The following is a 21,457-nucleotide window of genomic DNA, read 5'->3' on the forward strand; positions in this document are numbered from 1 at the left end:
CGCGAGAGGCCCGGGCGACGGCGCCCTCCGCAGGACCACCGGGCGCAGAGCAGGCGGAGCGCGACCGCTACTTCCGGCGCCGACTTCAAAACCCCAGCCGGCAGGTTTGCCGCTTTTCCGTCTGCTCGATTTATTCGCTTTGCTTTTTCCGTGTCGTGAAAATGGAGCCGCCGTCAAACGGCGGGGCCGGTCACGGTGGCAGTGTAGACCGATGCTCTTCCTGCAATTTAGCTGTTTAAAACCGCTTAAAGTCATATTGTATTGGAACCATGTCACTCAGCCACGTCCTGCAGGTTGTTCAAACTCTCTCTCTCTCTCTCTCTCTCGGGCTCAATTTATATTTTAAACAAATGCGTTGTTTTCCAAATGGTTTTGGATGGAGTAAATAAGGGGAGATAAAATTACAGCCTTCCTGACCGAATATTGAATTCAACAACTTTAGGTCTTGAACTCTCCCCCCCCCCCCCTCCATCCCCTTTCCGTTTCTTCCCCCCTTCCTTTTGTTTTTTTCCCAATAATTTATATAGATTTTTCTTTTCCCATCTATTTCCATTATTTTTTACCCCCCCCACCCCACTAGAGCTATACCTGGAGTGCCCTACCATCCATTCTTAATTAGCACATTCGTTTAGATAATATCACCACCTTCAACACCCCTCTGTGTTCTTTTGTACTATTGTCGTTGACATCTTTTGATGATCGGCTTCTATCACTGCTTGTTTGTCGCTACAACCGCACCCCACCCCACTCCACCTCTCTCTCTCTCCCCCCACACACACACCTTAAACCAGCTTATATTCCAACTCTTTCTTGGACTCGAACTCAAGTTCTGCCGAAGGGCCATGAGGACTCGAAACGTCAACTCTTTTCCTTCTCCGCCGATGCTGCCAGACCCTGCCGAGTTTTTCCCAGGTAATTCTGGTTTTGTTTTAAATAAGGAGAAACCGTTCTCCAGTGGCAGGAGGCTCGGTAACCAGGGGGACGCAGGTTGAAGAGAATCGGTGAAAGAACCAGAGGTGAGGGGGGGTTGGGGGGTTGAGATGAGGAGAATTATTATTTTACACCCAGTTGTTGGGATCTATGAGGTGGAAGCGGATTCAATAATAACCTTCAAAGAGGAACTGGATAAATAACTGCAGAAGATGAATCTGCAGGACAAGAACCAGAATTACCTGCAAAATCTCAGCAGGGTCTGGCAGCATCGGCGGAGAAGAAGAGAGTTGACGTTTCGAGTCCTCATGACCCTTCGGCAGAACTTGTGTGAGTCCAAGGGGTGAAATATAAGCTGGTTTAAGGTGTGTTTGGGGGAGTGGGGGGGGGGGTGGCGGGTGGGGGGTGGGGGTTTGGTGGGGAGAGAGAGAGAGAAGAGTAAATAAGTCCATCCCTTCTCTCTCTCTCTCCCCCCACCCAACCCCCCCCCCCCCCCCCCCCCCCCAAACCTTAAACCAGCTTATATTTCACCCCTTTCTTGGACTCACTCAAGTTCTGTCGAAGGGACGTTCGGACTCGAAACGTTAACTTTGCTCCTCTCCGCCGATGCTGCCAGACCTGCTGAGTTTTTCCAGATAGTTCTGTTTTTGTTTTGGATTTCCAGCATCCGCAGTTTTTTTTGTTTTTATGAATCTGCAGGGCTGTGGGGAAAGGCAGGGGGTTGGGGGAGTGGGACTAATTGGAGAGCTCTTCCAAAGGGCCAGCACAGACACGACGGGCTGAATGCGCTGTGAGATTCTCCGACTCCGAACGTGACCTTTAGTCAAACAAGTAAAACAAAAAAGATGAAAGCGAAAAAAAAAACTGCGGATGCTGGAAATCCAAAACACAAACCAAAATAGTTGGAAAAGCTCAGCAGGTCTGGCAGCGTCAGCGGAGAGGAACAAAGTTAACGTTTCGAGTCCGAATGGCCCTTCAACTGAACAAAGGAAAATTGGAAATGGGAGTGAAATCATGATCTTAGTCAAGTTGACCAACCCGTCCTGTATTTTACAGGATTGTCTCGTACTTTTGACATTTGTAGGAAATTTCCCCGGGACGTCATTTGTAAATGCGTTGGAAGCAGTTCGGAGAAGGTTTACCAGACTAATACCAGGAACGGGTGGGTTGTCTTACAAGGAAAGGTTGGACAGGCTGGGCTTGTATCCACTGGAGTTTACAAGAGTAAGAGGTGACTTAATTGAAACAGATAAGATCCTGAGGGGTCTTGACAGGGAGAATGTGGAGGGGACGTTTCCTCTTATGGGAGAATCTAGAACCAGGGGTCACTGTTTAAAAATAAGGGGTCACTCATTTCAGACACAGATGAGGCATAATTTTTCACTCAGGGTCGTGAGTCTTTGGAACTTTATTCCTGAAAAGGTGGAAGCAGAGTCTTTGAATATTTTTAAGGCAGAGGTGGATAGATTCTTGGTAAGCAAGGGGGTGTTAGGTTATCGGGGGCAGTTGGGATGCAGATTTCAGGTTACTATCATATCAGCCATGATCTTATCAAATGGTGGAGCAGGCTCGAGGGGTTGAATGGCCTACACCTGCTCCTTGTTCGTATGTCATGTATTTCCATTTGTGCCCCGAAGTCTGGTGCTACTGACAATCTGAAAAGTTCTGGCGGCGATGTGGGAGTCTCCTATTGCCACTTGGGCGTGGACAATCAGGGCCGAGCATTCCCGGCATGAGGAGAAGGTGTGATGACGACACGAGGTGAGGCTTTGTGGGGGGAGTGCTGGTGTGACTTGACCCAACAGGGTACTGGAGGCAGTGGTGTGATCGGGACGGGACCGGAGAGGGGAGAGAGAGCTAGAGTTAAGGAACTGACTCTGACGATACTGAGGGATCTTCCAGCTAACTCAACACGTCTGTTTGCATAATTTCTTGCCATCAGCCATTCTAAGCACATTGAGTTGACTGTCTGAAGTGGAGGAAGATTCTGCAGTTTATGCAAGGGGTTGAGTATCTCTCAAATTTTGGAATACAATGGTCTCCTCCTGCTATCTCAGCCATTTGTGACGAGTCGGGTATCAGTTGCCCGAGTCACAATCATCCTTCAGGGGCCTGGCCCAGCCCTAAGCACAAATTGCCAGCTTTGGCTCAAATTCAAAATGGCCTCACCTCAGTCGACTTCAAGATCTTCTGAATCTCAGGCTTCTCCAGGGCCATCCACACCTAAAAAGATTAAAAGACAGTGTGTGTTTAGGCAGCAGAGGCTTCAGGATCAGGACTATAACTGCTGGTTGAAATCCCGCACTGGAAATAAGCACGAAGCATACTGCAGCACCTGTTCCAAATGTTTCTCGATAAGCCATGGTGGGCTGAGTGATGTGAAACAGCACGCTGCGGGACAACAACACAAGTGAAAATAAGGGCGATGGCTTGTCAAGGGAAAAGGATCCAAGCATTTTTCCCCACCAAAGCTTCTTCAGAGGCAGAAAAGTTATCGCTTATTGGAGTGGCAACTCTATCCCGTATGGCTGTAGCGTCAAAAGAAAAGTGTCTTAACAAGTGATTTCACTGTGAGACTAGATATTTTGAAACTGTCACTGTCAAAGTTATAAGTTTAACAAATCCAAAAGATCACAATAAAGGAACATTTACTGCAAGATTTCATGTTTATATCAAGCTTTTATTGGGTTCAGCTATGGCAGGAATTGTTAGAATCATACAAAATGGTACATCAAATTATATATCAATGAAAAAGTCACCAAGTTTGAGTTTCATTGAATGGTAGCTGGACACAATGTCCAAGTTCAATTCACAGGTGAAATTACAGTTAAAGTGAGCATGTGAATCCAAGTTGCATGAATAAATCATGTAGGCAGTAATTTGTGTGGGAAGAGGGTATCTTTTACATATTTTCAAGTCTTGACGGCATCTATTTTCATTGAAAATAGGGAATAAGAATGCATCAGATGGCACCATTTCACGATGAAAAATGCTATACTCCTCACTGTGGGAGGGAAGACGTTCCCCTCTTACACCACTCCCCACCCTTCCACCCCAGTCACTTTGTTCCCTTATGCTTGGTCTCTTTGCTCATTCGCATGATTCAGTGTCCCTTATATTTTTCTTAAGAGTTGGTTACCCGAGTGCATGGCACAGCCAGAAAATAAAAGAAAGAAATAACATTAAAACCCTTCCTTAGTTTGATTAAAATCATAAACCTGAATCTATAGTGCTTTAAAAAAGTAGGTAATGAAAACTCAAATGTGGCTTAGTGGGTTGCACTCCCACCAAGTCAGAATGTTGTAAGTTCAGGTCCCACTCTAGGGTGACAAAAATAAACAGAGTAACTGCAACTATATAGTGACACAGTAGTGCCCCTCTGACAGTGCAGAACTCCCTCGGCACTACCTCTCCGGCAGTGTGATGCTCCCTTGGCACTGCCCCTCTGACAGTGCAGCACTCCCTTGGCACTGACCCTCTGACAGTACAGCACTCACTTGGCACTGCCCTTCAACAGTGCAGCACTCTCTTGGCACTGACCCTCTGACAGTACAGCACTCACTTGGCACTGCCCTTCTAACTGTACAGCACTCCCTTGGCACTGCCCCTCTGATAGTAAAGCACTCCCTTGGCACAGACCCTCTGACAGTACAGCACTTACTTGGCACTGCCCTTCTGACAGTGCTGCACTCCCTTGGCACTGACCCTCTAACAGTACAACACTCACTTGGCACTGCCCTTCTGACAGTGCAGCACTCCCTTGACACTGACCCTCTGACAGTACAGCACTCACTTGGCACTGCCCTCTAACAGTACAGTACTCCCTTGGTACTGCCCCTCTGACAGTAAAGCACTCCCTTGGCACTGCCCTTCTGACAGTGCAGCACTCCCTTGGCACTGACCCTCTGACAGTATAGCACTCACTTGGCACTGCCCTCTAACAGTACAGCACTCCCTTGGTACTGCCCTTCTAACAGTACAGCACTCCCTTGGTACTGCCCTTCTAACTGTACAGCACTACTTGGCACTGCCCCTCTGATAGTGAAGCACTCCCTTGGCACCCTCTGACAGTGCAGCACTCCCTTGAGACTGACCCTCTGACAGTGCAGCACTCCCTCGGTACTGCACAGTGTTGTGGACCCTGGACTTGAACCCATGATAGTTTGGCTCGAGCTGGGAGAGTTCTCAGCTGATACTGCTCCCCCCACCCCCTCCTTGTAGTTGATTCCTTCAGTGACCAAGTACAATTTGCTCTCTTTTGGACTCTGGTAAATTTCCAAGAAGAAAAACCTGAGGGGAATAACACAAAACTCCAGGACATTAATCTAAACGTAAATCCTATTACATACTCTTAACTGGTTGTGCTGGCAAAGTGATCTTTTTATAGCCCAAAGCGGTACATACAGCAGTAGTTTTAACCCTCAAACTGACTGTCTGATAGATATTAATCAGGCTTTGTGTTTCAAACTGCAACAACTGCTTCTGCTGGCTGTCTGTTCAATGTATAATTTGCCAGATGCAATGCTGATCTTCACTATGATTTTATGTTAACTGGCCCTGTCAGTTATTTATTATCATGATAAAAGTCGAGAAGCTCATATCAAGATATCAACATCTTGCATACTGGTAATTGGAAACACTGCACATTTTGCCTCAGGAGCCTGAGTTTGAATCCAACTCCAGGTACTGACTGAGTGACTGCTGCTTGCGTGAATCAGCATCAAATGTGATTGAGTTTGAATAATCTCCACCTGTCTCATAACATACAGTCTCCTGCTGATCGTTTCAATTTTTCTTTTCAGCCTTGCAAAAAGTTGTATTATTCAATCAATTTTGAATTTGGAAATGTGGAAGATATTGATGGTTGAGAGACAGGCACTTGTGAAAAGACTTACACGTCTGTAGAACCTTTCATGACCCCAGGACGTTCCAAAGCATTTTACAGTCAATAAAGTACTTTTAAGAATAAGGCAGTCAATTTGTACACAGCAAGCTCACAGAAATAGCAGTGTAGTATAGATCAGATAATCTGTTGTAGTGATGTTCAATGAAGGATGAATATTGACCAAGATACCAGAAAGACCTCCCTCTGCTCTTTGAAATAGTGTTGTGGGATATTTTCTGTCTACCTGAGAAGGCAGACAGGACCACTTTTTAACATCTCATCCAAAAGGTGAGTGCAGCAAAACCCTCAGTACTGCACTGCACTGGGAGTTTTAGCCTAAATTTTTAAATTCTTTTTATTCATTCAAGGGATGTGGGTGTCGCTGACTGGGCCAGCATTTATTGCTTACCCCTAATTGCCCTTGAGAAGGTGGTGGTGAGCTGCCTTCTTGAACCGCTGCAGTCCATGTGGTGTAGGACACCCGCAGTGCTGTTAGGGTGTTCCAAGATTTTGACCCACCGACAGTGAAGGAACAGCGATATATTTCCAAGTCAGGATGGTGAGTGACTTGGATGGGAACTTCTAGATGATCGTGTTCCTATCAATCTGCCCTTGTCCTTCTAGATGGTAGTGGTCATGGATTTGGAAGATGCTGTCGTAGGAGCCTTGGTGAGTTACTGAAGTGCATCTTGTAGATTTTGTGCTTTTGATTGGGACTTCAACCCACAACTTTCTAACTCAAAGGCAAGATTTTTATCCACTGAGCCGTGGTAGACACATTAAATTGTGTGTATTGCAGGGATTTACAGGAGTGTGAGAGGTTTTAATGCAATAACTAATGTAATTTTAGATCGTCATGGCTTCTGGAAGATCAGCTGCATCCGTCATGCGGGCTGTGCGAGTAGCTGAATTTGGTGGGCCAGCAGTGCTCAAGTTACATTCGGATATTCCTATACCTAGCCCAAGTGAAAATCAGGTAAGATGCATCTGTCTACTGAGTACCATAACGTTAAGGGCCCTCAATGATACTGTAGAACAGGGCTACTTTCAGACCTAGAACTGAGGCTGAAATTCAGATTTGATTGATCAGTCATATTAGATTTGGGTTATGAAGTGGTAAGCAATACAAAGCTCGTTCCAGTTTCTTTTAGTTGAAAGGATCCTAAGCATATGAAGCTTGGTCAATGTCAACCCAACTCTTCCAGTGCAGAGCAGCTTTTATATAGAACCTCGGTCAGACCACACTCAGTACTGTGTTCAGTTCCATATTACAAAAAGGATATCGAGACACTGGAGAAGGTATGGAAGTGCTTTTTATTTCTTTATTCTTTCATGGGATGTGGGCATCGCTGACAAGGTCAGCATTTGTTGCCCATCCCTAATTGCCCTTCAGTTGATTGGCTTGCCACAACATTTTAGAGGGCAGTTAAGAGTTGACCACATTACTGTGGGTCTGGAGTCACATGTAGGTCAGACCAGGTAAGGACGGCAGATTCTCTTCTCCAAAGGACTTTAGTGAACCAGATGGATTTTTACAACAATCGACAATGGTTTCATAGACACAATTACTGAGACTAATTTTTAATTCCAGATTTATCAATTGAGTTTAAACTTGACCAGCTGCCATGGTGGGACTTGAACCCGTGTCCAAAGAGCGTAAGCCTATGCCTCTGGATTACTAGTCCATTGATATTACCGGACACCACCATCTCCCCCACCATTTCCCCCAAAGATGATACCAAGACACATGGCCTTTATTGATATTCCAAAGGTCTTTGCCTCCACGAACTGCAAAGCCCATTGGAAGGTCCTCCAGAGACTTGGATGTCTAGAAAAGTCTGTTACTATCCTGCACCTGTTGCATGATGGTATGAAAGCAACTGTCCTTTGTAATGGATTGGAGACTGTGCCCTTTCGTATCCAGATGGGCATTAAGCAAGACTGTGTGATTGAGCCAATTCTTTTCACCATCTACCTTAGCTTGGTCATGACTAAGTCTCACAAGGGGTCATGATTGAGTTTCGACTCAATGGGAAGCTTTTCAACCTCAATAGGCTGGTAACCAAGGCTATTATCAATAGATAGAGGAATGGCAAGGCTGCTCTGACCCTGGAGTGCACATCCTGTTCCATGTACGGACTCCAGGACGTTCCTGGATAACCATATGTGCAGGAAGCAACGTCAGCTGCAGCAACTTGAGCTCCAGGCTTTGGAGCTTGAGCAGCAGCTGGCGTCACTGCGGCATGTCCACAAGGGTGAGAGCTTTGTGACTAACACGTTTATAGATGTGGCCGCCCTGCAGCTTAAGAGTATACAGGGAGAGAGGGAATGGGTGACCACCAGGCAGTTGAGAAGAAATAGACAGATAGTGCAGGAGTTCCCTGAGTGCATCTCCCTCTTCAATCAGTATTTAGTTCTGAGTTACTGATGAAAGTGATGGTTTGTCTGAGGAGTGCAGACAGAGACAAGTCCACCACACCATGGCTAGTCTGAGATGGTTTACTTCCGGTAGCGACTCAAAACCCAGTAGCAGTTTTGTAGCTTTTCAATCTGGTCAATTTAATCGCTTCATTTTTATTGAATTAATCGCACCAGCTGTGAATTGGTGGGTCTAGTTACGGTGGCAATGTTACCAACGCAACTTCTATTTTAAAGGTGCAATTTAGTTCCTTAAAACTATTCAAAGCAATATTGTATTTGAACCGTGTTGCTGAACAATACCACGCAGTTTGTGCAAACACAATCTCAGAGGCTCATTTTATACTTTAAACAAATGCCTTGTTTCCCAACTGGTTTTGAGGGATTTTGATAATAAATAAGAAGAAAATAAGGAGAAACTGTCTCCAGAGGCAGGAGGGTCAGTAACCAGAGGGATACAGATTGAAGAGAATTGGTAAAAGAATCAGAAGGGGGATGAGGAAATTTTGTTTATAATTTGAGTTGTTGTGATCTGGAAGGCGCTGCCTGAAAAGGCAGTGGAAGCAGATTCAGTAATAACTTGCAAAAGGGAATTGGATAAATACCTGAAGGGGAGAAATCTTCAGGGTTATGGGGCAAGAGTAGGAGGAGTGGGACTAATTGGATAGCTCTTTCAAATGGCCACCTCCTGTGCTGTAGGATTCTATGATTCTGTGCAGCCTCACTGGTGACAGGTCAAAGATGTCATTGACTGAGCACCCCTCCTCCGGGGAGGGGGTGGTGAACAGCCAGCGGCTATGGTCCACATTGATACCAGTGACATAGGTGGGACCTTGTCAAAGGCTTTGCTGAAATCCATATAAACTACATCAACTGCACTACCCTCATCTACACACCTGATCACCTCCTCAAAAAATTCAATCAAATTTGTTAGGCATGACCTCCCTCTGACAAAGCTAATGTACATTAATGACCTAGATCTTGGTGAACAGGGCATAATTTCAAAATATGAGGACGATACTAAACTCCAAACTATTGTGAACCGTGGGGAGGATGGTGTAGAACTTCAAAAGGACATAGTTAGTGGAATGGGCAGACAAATGGCAGATGAATTCATTGCAGAGAAGTGTGAAGTGATTGATTTTGGTAGTAAGAACATGGAGACAATATAAAATAAAGGGTACAATTGTGAAGGGGATGCAGGGTTACATGTGCCTAAATAATTGAAGGTAGCAGGAGAGGTTAATACATTATAGGGTATCTTGGGGTTTATCAATAGGGCATAGAGTATGAAAGCAAGGAAATCTAACATGACTTGCTTTGGTACTCTATGCCCCTATTGATAAACCCCAAGATATCCTTTGCTTGTATAAAATCAGTTGGAGTATTGCATCCAGTTCTGGGCACCACATTTTAGGAAGGATGTGAAGGCATTAGAGAGGGTGCTGAAAAGATTTACAAGAATTGTTCAGTGATGAGGAACTTCAGTTATATAGACAGATTGGAAAAGGTGGAACTGTTCTCTTTGGAGAAGAGAAGGCTGTGTTGAGATTTCATAGGTGTTCAAAATCATGAGGTGTCTGGACAGAGTAGATAGGGAGAAACCGTTCCCATTGGTGGAAGGATTGAGAACCAGAGGGCACAGATTTAAGGTAATTGGCAAAAGAATCAAAGGAACGATGACATTTTTTTTCATGCAACGCACAGTTAGGATTTGGAATGCACTGCCTGAAAGTGGCAGAAGCAGGTTCAATTGAGGCATTCAAAAGGGAATTAGATCATTATCTGAAAAGGAAAAATTTGCAGGGCTACAGGGAAAAGGCAGGGGAGTGCCACTCCTTCAGAGAGCCAGCGCAGACATGACAGGTCAAATGGCCTCCTTCAGTGTTATAACTATTATGTCATTCTAAGACTAAGATGATCCTCCAGCATATCCACGGCTTACAATATGCTAATGGCTGTGCAATTGTCGTCCACAGTGCAAGCGACATTCAGACTACCCACAATTTCTTTAACTCTGCATACAAAAGGGTTGGTCTTTCACTCAGTGTCAGTAAGACCAAACTCCTCCACCAGCCCTCCCCTGGGCAAGCACCTACACCTCCATCCAATGTTATTGATGGGGAGACTTTAGAAATCATTGACCAATTCTCATACCTCAGCAGCTACCTGATCCAGCACAGAATCAGCTGTGCCAGTGCAACTTTCCAAAAATTGTACAACCAAGGCTTCAATAACAGTCATCTTCACAAGAGGACAAAGGTTTTCGTCTACAGCTCTGTTGTTATTACCATCCTTCTATATAGCATGTGCGACTTGGATCTCCGGACACTGGAGAATTTCTGCAAGATACTCAAAGTCAAGTGGGAAGATGGGTGAAAAACTGAAGCATCCTCAGTGAAGTCAATTCCTCCAGCATAGCAACCCTGATCATGTGAAATCAGCTCTGCTGTTCTGGACACTATCCACATGGCAAATAATCAGCTTCCGAAGCAGACCCACCTTCTACAACGTAAGGTTGGCACCTGATCTCAAGCAGGATAGGAAAAATGTTTTAAGGACACTCTGAAGGCCTCATTTAAAGGAGACAACTTGACATCGGTGCGTGGGAGGGACATGCCACATACCATACCACGTGGTGGCACCTCATCCATCAAACCGCAACAGTCAGAAATTGAGCACATAAACTCTGCTGCGGAGAGGCGACAAGAGCAGAAGGAGAGAGAGAAAGCGCAGAACCCTAGCTCGAGAGAACCCCCTTCCTCGCAACAATAATTGTCCTCCCTGCCCAAAGACCTGTGGCTCCAGGATTGGCCAGCTGAGTCACCTGAGGACACACAAATCATGAAGCCTGGCAGACGTCATCCTCGTTTTGAGGTACTGACGACAACAACTTCATCCCCATTGCTCCATGTGATGGGCAAGATAAAAAAACTCATTTATCTCTTTAAGTATCAGTAATGCCAGGATGTACAAGATAATCTTTTGCTTTACAAGGCAATGGTTTTGAGCTAAGATTATAACTTTTGTTGAATTTTGAGGCACTTAAATTACTAAACCTTCAGAATACAGACTCAATTCTTGGCCTAGAGCCACTGTGCAAGAATCTATTGGTCTTAGCATAAACTTATGGATTTCATTAGTCACGGGAAAAGAACTGATTCACATTACTGTTCTAAACATTTTTTTCTTGGTTAGGGTAAAAACCTGATTATCCATTATAGTGGAGAGGGAGTCCCAGATAGGTAATCGAAATTGGTGTAGAATTGAAAATGCTCACAGGACGACTCCCAAGTGGGGTCATGACCTGAAACTGTTTAACTCAATCAGCAAATCAAAAGATAGAGCAGCAAAGTGGAATTGAGGTAGATCAGCCACGATCTTATTGAATGGTGGAGCAGGGTTGAGGGCTCGTATGGCCTACTCCTGCTCCTATTTATTCTGTTCTTAGCCTAGCTGACCTGAAGGTGCAGTGCAGAAGGTGCAAAAGGTTGCAAAATACCTGACCCAAAGCTGCAGGGCAACAGTTTGAACCAACTTGAAGCCACAAGTCTTAATAATTTGCAACTGGTACCAACTGACTAAGAAATCTTTTCACTTCCTATTCTCTATATGCCCTTTCTATTTTGCCTCTTATTCTCAAGAATAAGTAAATATAAAGTATTCGGAAGGAACTTTCAGAAGGGCTTAGATGTAGATTTCAAAAGAAAAAAATATGAAGTTCCCCACAGTCTGGATCTCCATTTGTTGGTTTATTGAAGGACTAACTATCTGTTGGAGCTAGCTTAGAATGGACTGAGGTCAGCAGAATTTTGACCTTTTTCTTTTTTGAAGACTAAGGATGCTCTTTGCTCTCTTAGGTTCTAATCAGAGTCCATGCTTGTGGTGTAAATCCAGTTGAAACTTACATGCGTTCCGGATCCTACGCTCGGAAGCCATCCTTGCCCTGGACACCTGGAAGTGATGTAGCGGGAATCGTCGAACAAGTGGGACAATATGTCAATAAATTTAAGGTAACTTGTTGAATTTTGTGATGATCTTAAAATGGCTCCCCGCCCCAAAAATTGTCTTGAAATTATATTTTAAAATTGTTTGCCGTCTCTTTTGTGGCAAACATATTTTTTCTGTTAGCAACTCTGAACTCGCTATTTTTATGATCCCCAGCTGAGGTTACCACTGAACAAGCCTGATCCCAGGCTTGCTAGATTCTAACTTTTATTTGTTTGTTGAGTTATGTGGAAAGGGGCTACTGAATAGAGTCACAGGAATCAGCTAATGAACTTTCAACAAAAGAATAAACATTTATTAAACAAGAAAAGATGAACTACATTACAATACTCCTTCACGCACAACTATATTGTTACAGATATATACAGATTTGTAAGGATAACACAAGTTACAAAAGCTATCGTATACTCTATTGTCCACAGGAAGTACACAGTCTGTATAAACCAATCGTGACCTGTGGTCAGAAACACCACACTCTGAAACCAAGCGACAGTTGCCACCTCAGCCAGATGATATGGATTTCTCCTCAATTCCCCCAGGTGCTTGTCACACCATGAGCCAACCAGTCTCTCTGAACTCCGTCACTAACACGAGGGTTTCCAATCTCCACTCTCTAAGAACTCGCATTAGAATCTTCTTCCAAAACGACACTTTCTCTCAAATGCCTTCCTCAAGGGTTCACCTCCAAGGTTTCAAAGTTTACTTCTGATGTTCCTCTTCCCTGGGTCACCACATGTATTCAAGCTTTCTTCCATACAGTCTCTCTCACTGACTGGGCCATTAACAGTACACCACTGCTTCATACGCCATAGCAGAGTTACAGACCTTCACTTGTCTCTATGGACCTTCTGACTTCTCAAGCCTTTATCTCTTTAAGCTTGAAGCTTTAAACTTGAAGCCTGGAGCCTTTCTCTGCCCCTCACTCTTAACTTCACTTAACAGGACCTTTTCCTAGTTTCCTGTCCTTTCTTTGGTCTGCTTTGGACTTTTTCCTGTTCCGCTCCCTTGGATTTGGGAACTTTTTCTTTAGCTTGGGACTTGCTATCTATCCCCTTTTCCAGTCTTTCCTGGCAGCTGTCCTCAAAACAACTGAACTCAAACAGCTTTCAAATCAAACTGCTGTTTCTAGTTTCTTCTGTGTGTGTCTGTGCAAGGGACCTGCATCTCTAGACCCCTGTTGCTAGGCAACAGCCCAGTTTCTCTACTCTTGTTTCCTTAACTTAACTGCAACAATTGTAAAACTCTCATTAGAAATGCAGGCACCTTTTAAAGTGAAACTAAAACTCAACTTGTACTCTTCTTAACACGCACATACAGAAACACAAATCAAACTTAAATATTAAAGTTAAACTCATGCCTAACACCCACAAATACAAACCTAACTTACTTAAGCTACCTCTATTTCCTAACACTATGAACAACAGCTTGCATTTATATAGCACTTCTGTTATGACACCACAATTGGTAAAGCTGAGTTATTTAAAAATCCCAGAGGGAAACTTTAAACAACTTTCATAACCTATATTTTTAAGTGGTATGTTTAAGATGCAACTCTAAATTCAGGAATCAGACCACCAGTTCTCGAGAGGTTTTATATTAAACTAAATGAAACTTTTTATTAAGTTACAACACATTAAACACACATACATGTATGCAAATTTATTACTATCAAAACTTTTAACAAATTCCCAAACTAATATCCATTAAGGCAACAGAAACCTCTCTTTCTCTCTCTCTCTCTCTCTCTCTATCTCTCTCTTTCCCCCCGCCCCCCCCCACACACACCTTAAACCAGCTTATATTTCAACTCTTTCTTGGACTCGAACTCAAGTTCTGTCGAAGGGTCATGAGGACTCGAAACATCAACTCTTTTCTTCTCCGCCGATGCTGCCAGACCTGCTGAGTTTTTCCAGGTAATTCTGTTTTTGTTTTTAACAGAAACCATAGGTTTAACCAGACATCAGGCAACGCATTTTCACCTTACAAATTCAAAATGAGGTTCCTTTTACTTTGGTTCCTGTGGAGACAGTTGTAGACTTACAACTGCTTTGATCTTACATTGCCTCTGTCTTGCACACATGAAAACTGCTATCGATTATATCCAGCACATCTCATTGAATGTAAATTCTCATTGCATCACCAACGTCTTTGAACTCCACCTCTTCTAACAATAAAACCCCTTTCATTGTACCAATTTTATTGGCAATATAAACGTTGCTTGGTCTCTGCTAGCTAGGTGCCAGATCTCACCCCACTTCTTGAATGCTCTATTGAACAAAATGCAAATGCACCTCTTCTTCTCTGTTTATATCTCAAAACTAGTACACATCAAAGCACCCAGACTAGCTGGCTTTAATCCAATTAAGACACGCCCACAGATTAAAAGAAAAATATTTTCCAATAATATTATATACATTAATAGCTTTGTGACATCCCCCTCCCTGTCTATAAATGAGCTGTCATAATTCTAAAAGTCGGCTTAATTTAATAACCCATCTCACACTATCTCCTTTACTTAATACACTATTAACATAACAATATATATACACAAGTCCTTGGTATCAACAGAAATCACTCCAGTTCAGTGCCTAGGTTTTTTTTTAAATGTCCCATTTTCCTTTAAGCTTCAAACTCAAACTCTTGGTAACACATCTGCGAAGAGATTTTCTCTTCCAGCAATATGTATAATCTGTAGATTAAATGGTTGTAATAATAGACTCCATCTGAAAAGCCTTGCACTTTTGTCTCAAAATTTGTCCAAAAACATCAAAGGGTTATGGTCTGTATAAACAATTGTTTCTGATGAATTGCTTGCAACATAAATTTCAAAATGCTGCAATGCTAGCACCAAACTCAAAGCCTCTTTTCCAATTGTTGAATATCTTCTGCTGTACATTCGGCTTTCTTTAAAAAAACCCCTATCGATTTTTCAATTCTAGTGTCATCTTCTTGTAACAGTACAGCCCCAATGCCTATATCGCTTGCATCAAAGGCCAGATTAAATTGCTTGGCATAATTGGGTACTGCCAAAACTGGTGTCATAGTTAATACAGTTTTCAAATTATCGAATGGCTTCTGACACTCCAATGTCCATTGAAATTTCTTGTTTCTTTTTAATAGTTCAGTCAGTGGAGCAACCATTTGGTCAAAATTTGGTACAAATTTCCAATAAAGCCCACTCATGTTCAGAATAACAGAATCACACAGTGCTGAAGAGGCCCTTCGGCCCATCGAGTCTGCACTGACACTTGAGAAACACCTGACCTACCTACCTAATCCCATTTATCAGCACTTGGCCCATAGCCTTGAATGTTATGATGTGCCAAGTACTCATCCAGGTACTTTTTAAAGGATGTGAGGCAACCCACCTCCACCACCCTGTCAGGCAGTGCATTCCAGACCGTCACCACCCTCTGGGTAAAAAAGTTTTTCCTCACATCCCTCTAAACCTCCTGCCCCTTACCTTGAACTTATGTCCCCTTGTGACTGACCCTTCAACTAAGGGGCATAGCTGCTCCCTATCCACCTTGTCCATGCCCCTCATAATCTTGTACACCCCGATCAGGTTGCCCCTCAGTCTTCTCTGCTCCAATGAAAACAACCCAGGCCTGTCCAACCTTTCTTCATAACTTAAGTGTTTCATCCCAGGCAACGTCCTGGTGAATCTCCTCTGCACCCTCTCCAGTGCAATCACATCCTTCCTATAATGTGGTGACCAGAACTGCACACAGTACTCCAGCTGTGGTCTCACCAAGGTTCTATACAACTCCAACATGACTTCCCTACTTTTGTAATCTATGCCTTGATTGATAAAGGCAAGTGTCCCATATGCCTTTTTCACCACCCCACTAACATGCCCCTCCGTCTTCAGAGATCTACGGACACACACACCAAGGTCTCTTTGTTCCTCCGAACTTCCTAGGGTCATGCCATGCATTGAATACCTCCTTGTCAAATTCTCCTTCGAAAGTGTATCACCTCACACTTTTCAGGTTTAAATTCCATCTGCCACTTATCTTCCCATTTGACCTGTCTATATCTTCCTGTAGCCCAAGACACTTAACCTCACTATTAACCACCCGGCCACTTCCCATATTTTTGTAGGCACTGGGAAATCCACGAAAGCTTGACCTTCTCATCTCTTGGAGCCACCTTTACCATGTCCAATGGTATGGCCTAGATATGTAACTTGCACTTTTGCAAATTCACTTTTAGCCAAGTTCATGACCAAATTAGCTTCTTGTAGTCAAGTAAATAATTCTTCCAGATGCTGTAAATGCTCCTCCCATGTCTGACTGAAAACTATTAGATCATCAATATAAACAGCACAATTGCTTAGACCTGCAATTGCTTTAGTTGTTTTGAAATGTCGCAGGTGCATTCTTCATACCAAATGGCATGACTTTAAACTGAGGGCCAAGTGCTGGTAAATGGGATTAGGTAGGTAGGCCAGGTATTTCTCACGTGTCAGTGCAGACTCGATGCGCTGAAGGGCCTCTTCCGTACTGTGTGATTCTGTGATGTAGTCCACTTGGCGTTACAAAAGCTGATACCTCCTTTGCTCTGTCTGACAACAGTACCTGCCAATATCCTTTTAGCTAGTCAATCTTTGCGATAAATTTCGATTGTTCCACTTTCTCAATGCAATCTTCCAACCATGATATAGGATATGAATCTGCTTTTGTCATCACATTCATCTTTTGATAGTCCACACATAGTCTTTGTGTTCCATCTGGTTTTGGTACCAGTACAATAGGCGAAGTCCAGTTACTGCAACTAGACACAATGATATAATTTTGAAGCACAAAATCTATTTCTTTTTGTACTTGTGACAACTTAGTCTGATTTAATCTATTAGGTTGTTGCCTTATTGAAGATGATATTTCTGTACATATATCATGTACAGCTAAATTTGTCCTTCCCAGCCTCCTTCTATAGATAGGTTTGTGTGACTGCAATAGCTTTTCCAAATCACTTTGACAGTTGCTTGGAAGGTAACTCAATAGTTCATTTAAATTTTCAAGCACCCCTTCATTATCCAATTTAATTAGAGGAAAATCAATTTCAGAGTCTTGCATTTCTACCTCGTTTTCATCATCCACCATCTCTAATACCTCTGTTTGTTCCTCTTCCCTGTCAGAGTACTTTTAAAGCGTATTTACATGACACACCCTCTGCTTCTTTCTTCTATCTGGAGTATTTCTTAAATAATTTACTTCACTCAACTTCTTTTCAATCCTTTAAGGCTCACTTAATCTTGCATTTAATGAATCACTTAATACTGGTAACAAAACTAGTACTTTCTCTCCAGAAACAAAACTGCGAGTTTTAGCTTTCTTATCTGCTTTCAATTTCATCATTTGCTGTGATGTCTTTAAATGTTCCCTAGCCAACCCACATGCTCTGTTCAATCTTTCCCTGAAATTTGAGACGTAATCCAGGAGAATAGTTTCTGAATTTTGACCCACCAACTTCTCATGAATCAATTTCAGTGGTCCCCTTACCTCATGACCATAAACCCGTTCAAAAGGGCTAAAACCAGTCAATGCTTTAGGAGCGTCTCTAATAGCAAATAACAAAAATTGAATTCCTGTATCCCAATCCTGTGTATAATCCTGACTAAAAAATAATCTCTGTTGAAAACACTTCTACGGGCTGCTCAACTACCATAGGCATCACCCACATTTTCACTATAGTTATATCATTATCCAGAATAAATCAAACCCCTGCAATGAGCAATTTTTCCACCACTCCAACCATAACCTCACCCATCTTCCATTTGCTCTTTAAATTTACCTTCCACAACGGAATAGATTTAGCATCTCCATGAACCCCACTTATTATTACCTTCTCCTGCAATATTCCCTTTGAACAACAAACATCACTATCCCACAATAGTAAGGATTGACTAACCCCTGTGTCTCTTAAAATTTTAACACCTTTACCTACGCCACTCTATACACATAGAAAGACTTTCCCTTCACATACAAAATCTTTAAACATTTCGTCAACTTGCTTTCAGAATTCTCTTGAGTAAACTGTGAACACATTCCCACTTCTTCACCATTCATCGATTCTCCCTGTTTTGCCTGTACACAAACCACTGGATTCTCCAGTGCCTGAACCTCAGAACCCACAGTACTTTTACTTCCAGCGCTTTTCTGTTCCCCAATAATTCCAACAGATTTTTCTTGCAATCTCCAACACACTGACTTCATGTGCACCACTTTAATAAAATGAAAACCCCTCAATTTTCGAATGTCACTTGTACCTTCAACACCTTCCTTTTTATTCTGAACAAAAACACCCTGGGAACTTCCAGCGATGACTCCTCTTCCCTGACGACTTCCCTTCCTACTTTTTACACTTTTCCAATTTAAAGGGTGGTGAAAAAAATGTTTAATGCTATGAACTAACTCATAATCAGCTATCTCTGCTGTTTGTCTTACAGAATCAATCCTCTTGTTCCTCCACGTGAGTTCTCACTACCGAAAGGATTGAATCTTTAAATTCTTCCAAAAGAATTTCCTCCCCAAGAGCTGCATTGGTTGTTTCTATTTTTAATGCCTGTGTCCACCAGTCAAAATTACTTTGTTTTACTCTTTCAAACTCAATATAAGTTTTCCCAGGCTATTTTCTCATACTCTTAAATTTCTGCCTGTGTGTCTCAGGAACCAACTCATATGCTCTCAAAATAGCCCTTTTCACCACATCATAATTCACCAACATTTCTTCTGATAGTGAAGCATATACCTTGTGCGCCCTACCTAACAACTTAGACTATAATGATAACATCCAGTTTTCCTGTGGCCATTTCATCTGTTTATCTAGCTTCTCAAATGAAATAAAGAATGCTTCATTATCTTTTCCCTCAAACTTTGCAAGAGCTTGTACAAATTTAAACATCTCTCCACTGGGTTCTCTAGAGATAAATCCTTTCTCACCTACTGGCATCTCTTTTTTAACTGCCAGCATTTTCAGTTGGAATTCCCTCACTTGTTCTCTTTCCTCCTTCTCAATCTTCACAATTTCTAATTCCCTTTTAAAAGCCATTTCTCTGTCCTTTGCTTCTAATTAAAGCTTTTTCATTTGCAACTGAAGTCTCACCATCTCCAGCTGTAACTCACTAGTGTCAGGTTTCACTTCCAACTGTAGATGCTGTGCTATACATTTAATCATATCTGATTTCCTAGCACCTTCAGGTAACCCCAATTTTAATTTATCTGCCAATTCTGTTAACTTACTTTTAGTTATTTTCTCCAATCAAAGTTATCTCTTCTATTCCCAGACAAGTCTTAGCAATTGCCAAAGCCATCTTGCAGTCTCACCACTTCTAAAATACTTCACCAACTCCTGAATTCAAAGTGCTTCTCGTACTCGTTACCTTAAGATTCACCAATTTTAAACCAATCAAGGAATTAGAAATATTATTACCCTGGCAAGAGCCCCCAATTGTTATGACACCGCAGTTGGTAAAGCTGAGTTATTTAAAAATCCCAGAGGCAAACTTTAAACAACTGTCATAACCTATATTTTTAAGTGGTATGTTTGAGATGCAGCTGTACATTCAGGAATCAAACCATCTGTTCTTGAGAGGTTTTATATTAAACTAAATGAAACATTTTTAAAAGTTACAACACATTAAACACATATACATGGCTGTAAAGTACTACTATCATAACTTTTAACAAATTCCCAAACTAATATCCATTAAGGCAACAATACCCTTAGGTTTAACCAGACACCAAGCAAAGCATTTTCATCTTATGAATTCAAAATGAGGTTCTTTTCATTTTTTGTTCCTGTGGAGACAGCTGAAGCTTACAGCTGCTTTGATCTAACATTGCCTCTGCCCTGCACACACAAAAACTGCTATCGGTTTTATCCAGCACATCTCATTGAATGTAAATTCTCATTGTAACACCAGCCTCTTTGAACGCCACCTTTTCTAACAATAAAAATCATTTCATAGTACCAATTTGATTAGTAATATAAACATTGCTTAGTCTTTGCTAGCTAGGTGCCAGATTTCACCCCACTTCTTGAATGCTCTATAGAACAAAATCAATTGCACCTCTACTTCTCTGTTTACAGCCCAAAACTAGTACACATCAAAGCACCCAGACTAGCTGGTTTTAATCCAATTAAGACACACCCACAGACTAAACCTCTATTTTAAAAGAAAAATATTTTCCAATAATATTATATACATTAATAGCTTCATGACAACCTCAAACATAGGGGAGGCATGCTGGTAAGGTCACCAGACAAATAGTCCTGGGAGAATCTAGAACTAGGGATCAATGTTTAAAAATAAAGGGTTGCCCATTTAAAGCAGAGATGAGGCGAAATTTTTTTCACTCAGAGGGTCGTGAGTCTTTGGAACTCTCTTCCTGAAAAGGTGGTGGAAACTGAGTCTTTGAATATTTTTAAGGCAGAAGTGGATAGATTCTTGGTAAGCAAGGGGACGATAGGTTATCATTGGTAGGTGGGATGCAGATTTCAGGTAACTATCAGATCAGCTATGATTTTTTAAATGGCGGAGCAGGCTCGAGGGGCTGAATAGCCAACTCCTGCTTCTTGTTTGTATGTAGGCCCAGGCTAATGCACCATGGAAACTGGTGGAATTGAAATTCAATTAATAAAAATAATTTTACAAATGAAGTGACAAACTATCCTTGATTCTTGTAAAAACCATTTGGTTCAAGAATTTCCTTTAGGGAAGGAAATCTGTTACCTTTATTCGGTCTAGCCTGCATGTGACTTCAGACCCACAGTACTGTGGTTGATTTTTAACTGACTCTGAAATGGCCTAGCAAGCCACTCAGTTCAAGGGCAATTAGCAATGGGCAACAAATGCTGGCCTGGTCAATGACGCCCAATGAAAGAATTTAAAAATCCCAAGGTGCTTCATAGGGCACAAAATCAGACAAAAATTGACCTCAAGCCACGTAAGGAAAATTAGGGCAAGTAACCAAAAGCTTGATCTAAAAGATAGATTTTAAGGAGCATCTTAAAAGAAGAAAGGGATTTCTAGAAGTTATGGCCTTTGTAGTTGTCAGTGATGGAGCAATGAAAATCAGAGGTGGTCAACAGACCAGAATTGGAGGAACATGGAGATCTTGGAGAGTTAGAGGACTGGAGTAGGTGACCAGAGATAAGGAGGGCAAAACCATGATTTGAAAACAAGGGTGAGAATTAAAAAAAATAAGGCAT

General features: G+C 42.3%; 1 protein-coding gene across 7 annotated transcripts in view; it reads left to right on the forward strand.

The window, feature by feature from the left end:
* The first annotated feature begins 1 nt into the window (after position 1).
* The window catches only part of cryz (crystallin, zeta (quinone reductase)), a 61,870-nt gene continuing 40,414 nt past the window's right edge, over positions 2 to 21,457 (forward strand). For 2 of the 7 annotated variants that reach the window (XM_041207903.1, XM_041207909.1), the window contains exons 1-4: positions 20 to 293; positions 6,440 to 6,484; positions 6,666 to 6,791; positions 12,094 to 12,246. In XM_041207903.1, coding sequence (XP_041063837.1) covers positions 270 to 293; positions 6,440 to 6,484; positions 6,666 to 6,791; positions 12,094 to 12,246 — 348 coding nt within the window. In that variant the 5' untranslated portion in view covers positions 20 to 269. Of the gene's footprint in view, positions 294 to 893; positions 913 to 2,166; positions 2,692 to 3,839; positions 5,614 to 6,439; positions 6,485 to 6,665; positions 6,792 to 12,093; positions 12,247 to 21,457 lie in introns of those variants that run through there. The other 5 variants (XM_041207905.1, XM_041207904.1, XM_041207907.1 and 2 more) reach the window with 5 other exon arrangements.

Source organism: Carcharodon carcharias, chromosome 16, assembly GCF_017639515.1.
Source record: "Carcharodon carcharias isolate sCarCar2 chromosome 16, sCarCar2.pri, whole genome shotgun sequence".
NCBI classification, from domain to species: domain Eukaryota; kingdom Metazoa; phylum Chordata; class Chondrichthyes; order Lamniformes; family Lamnidae; genus Carcharodon; species Carcharodon carcharias.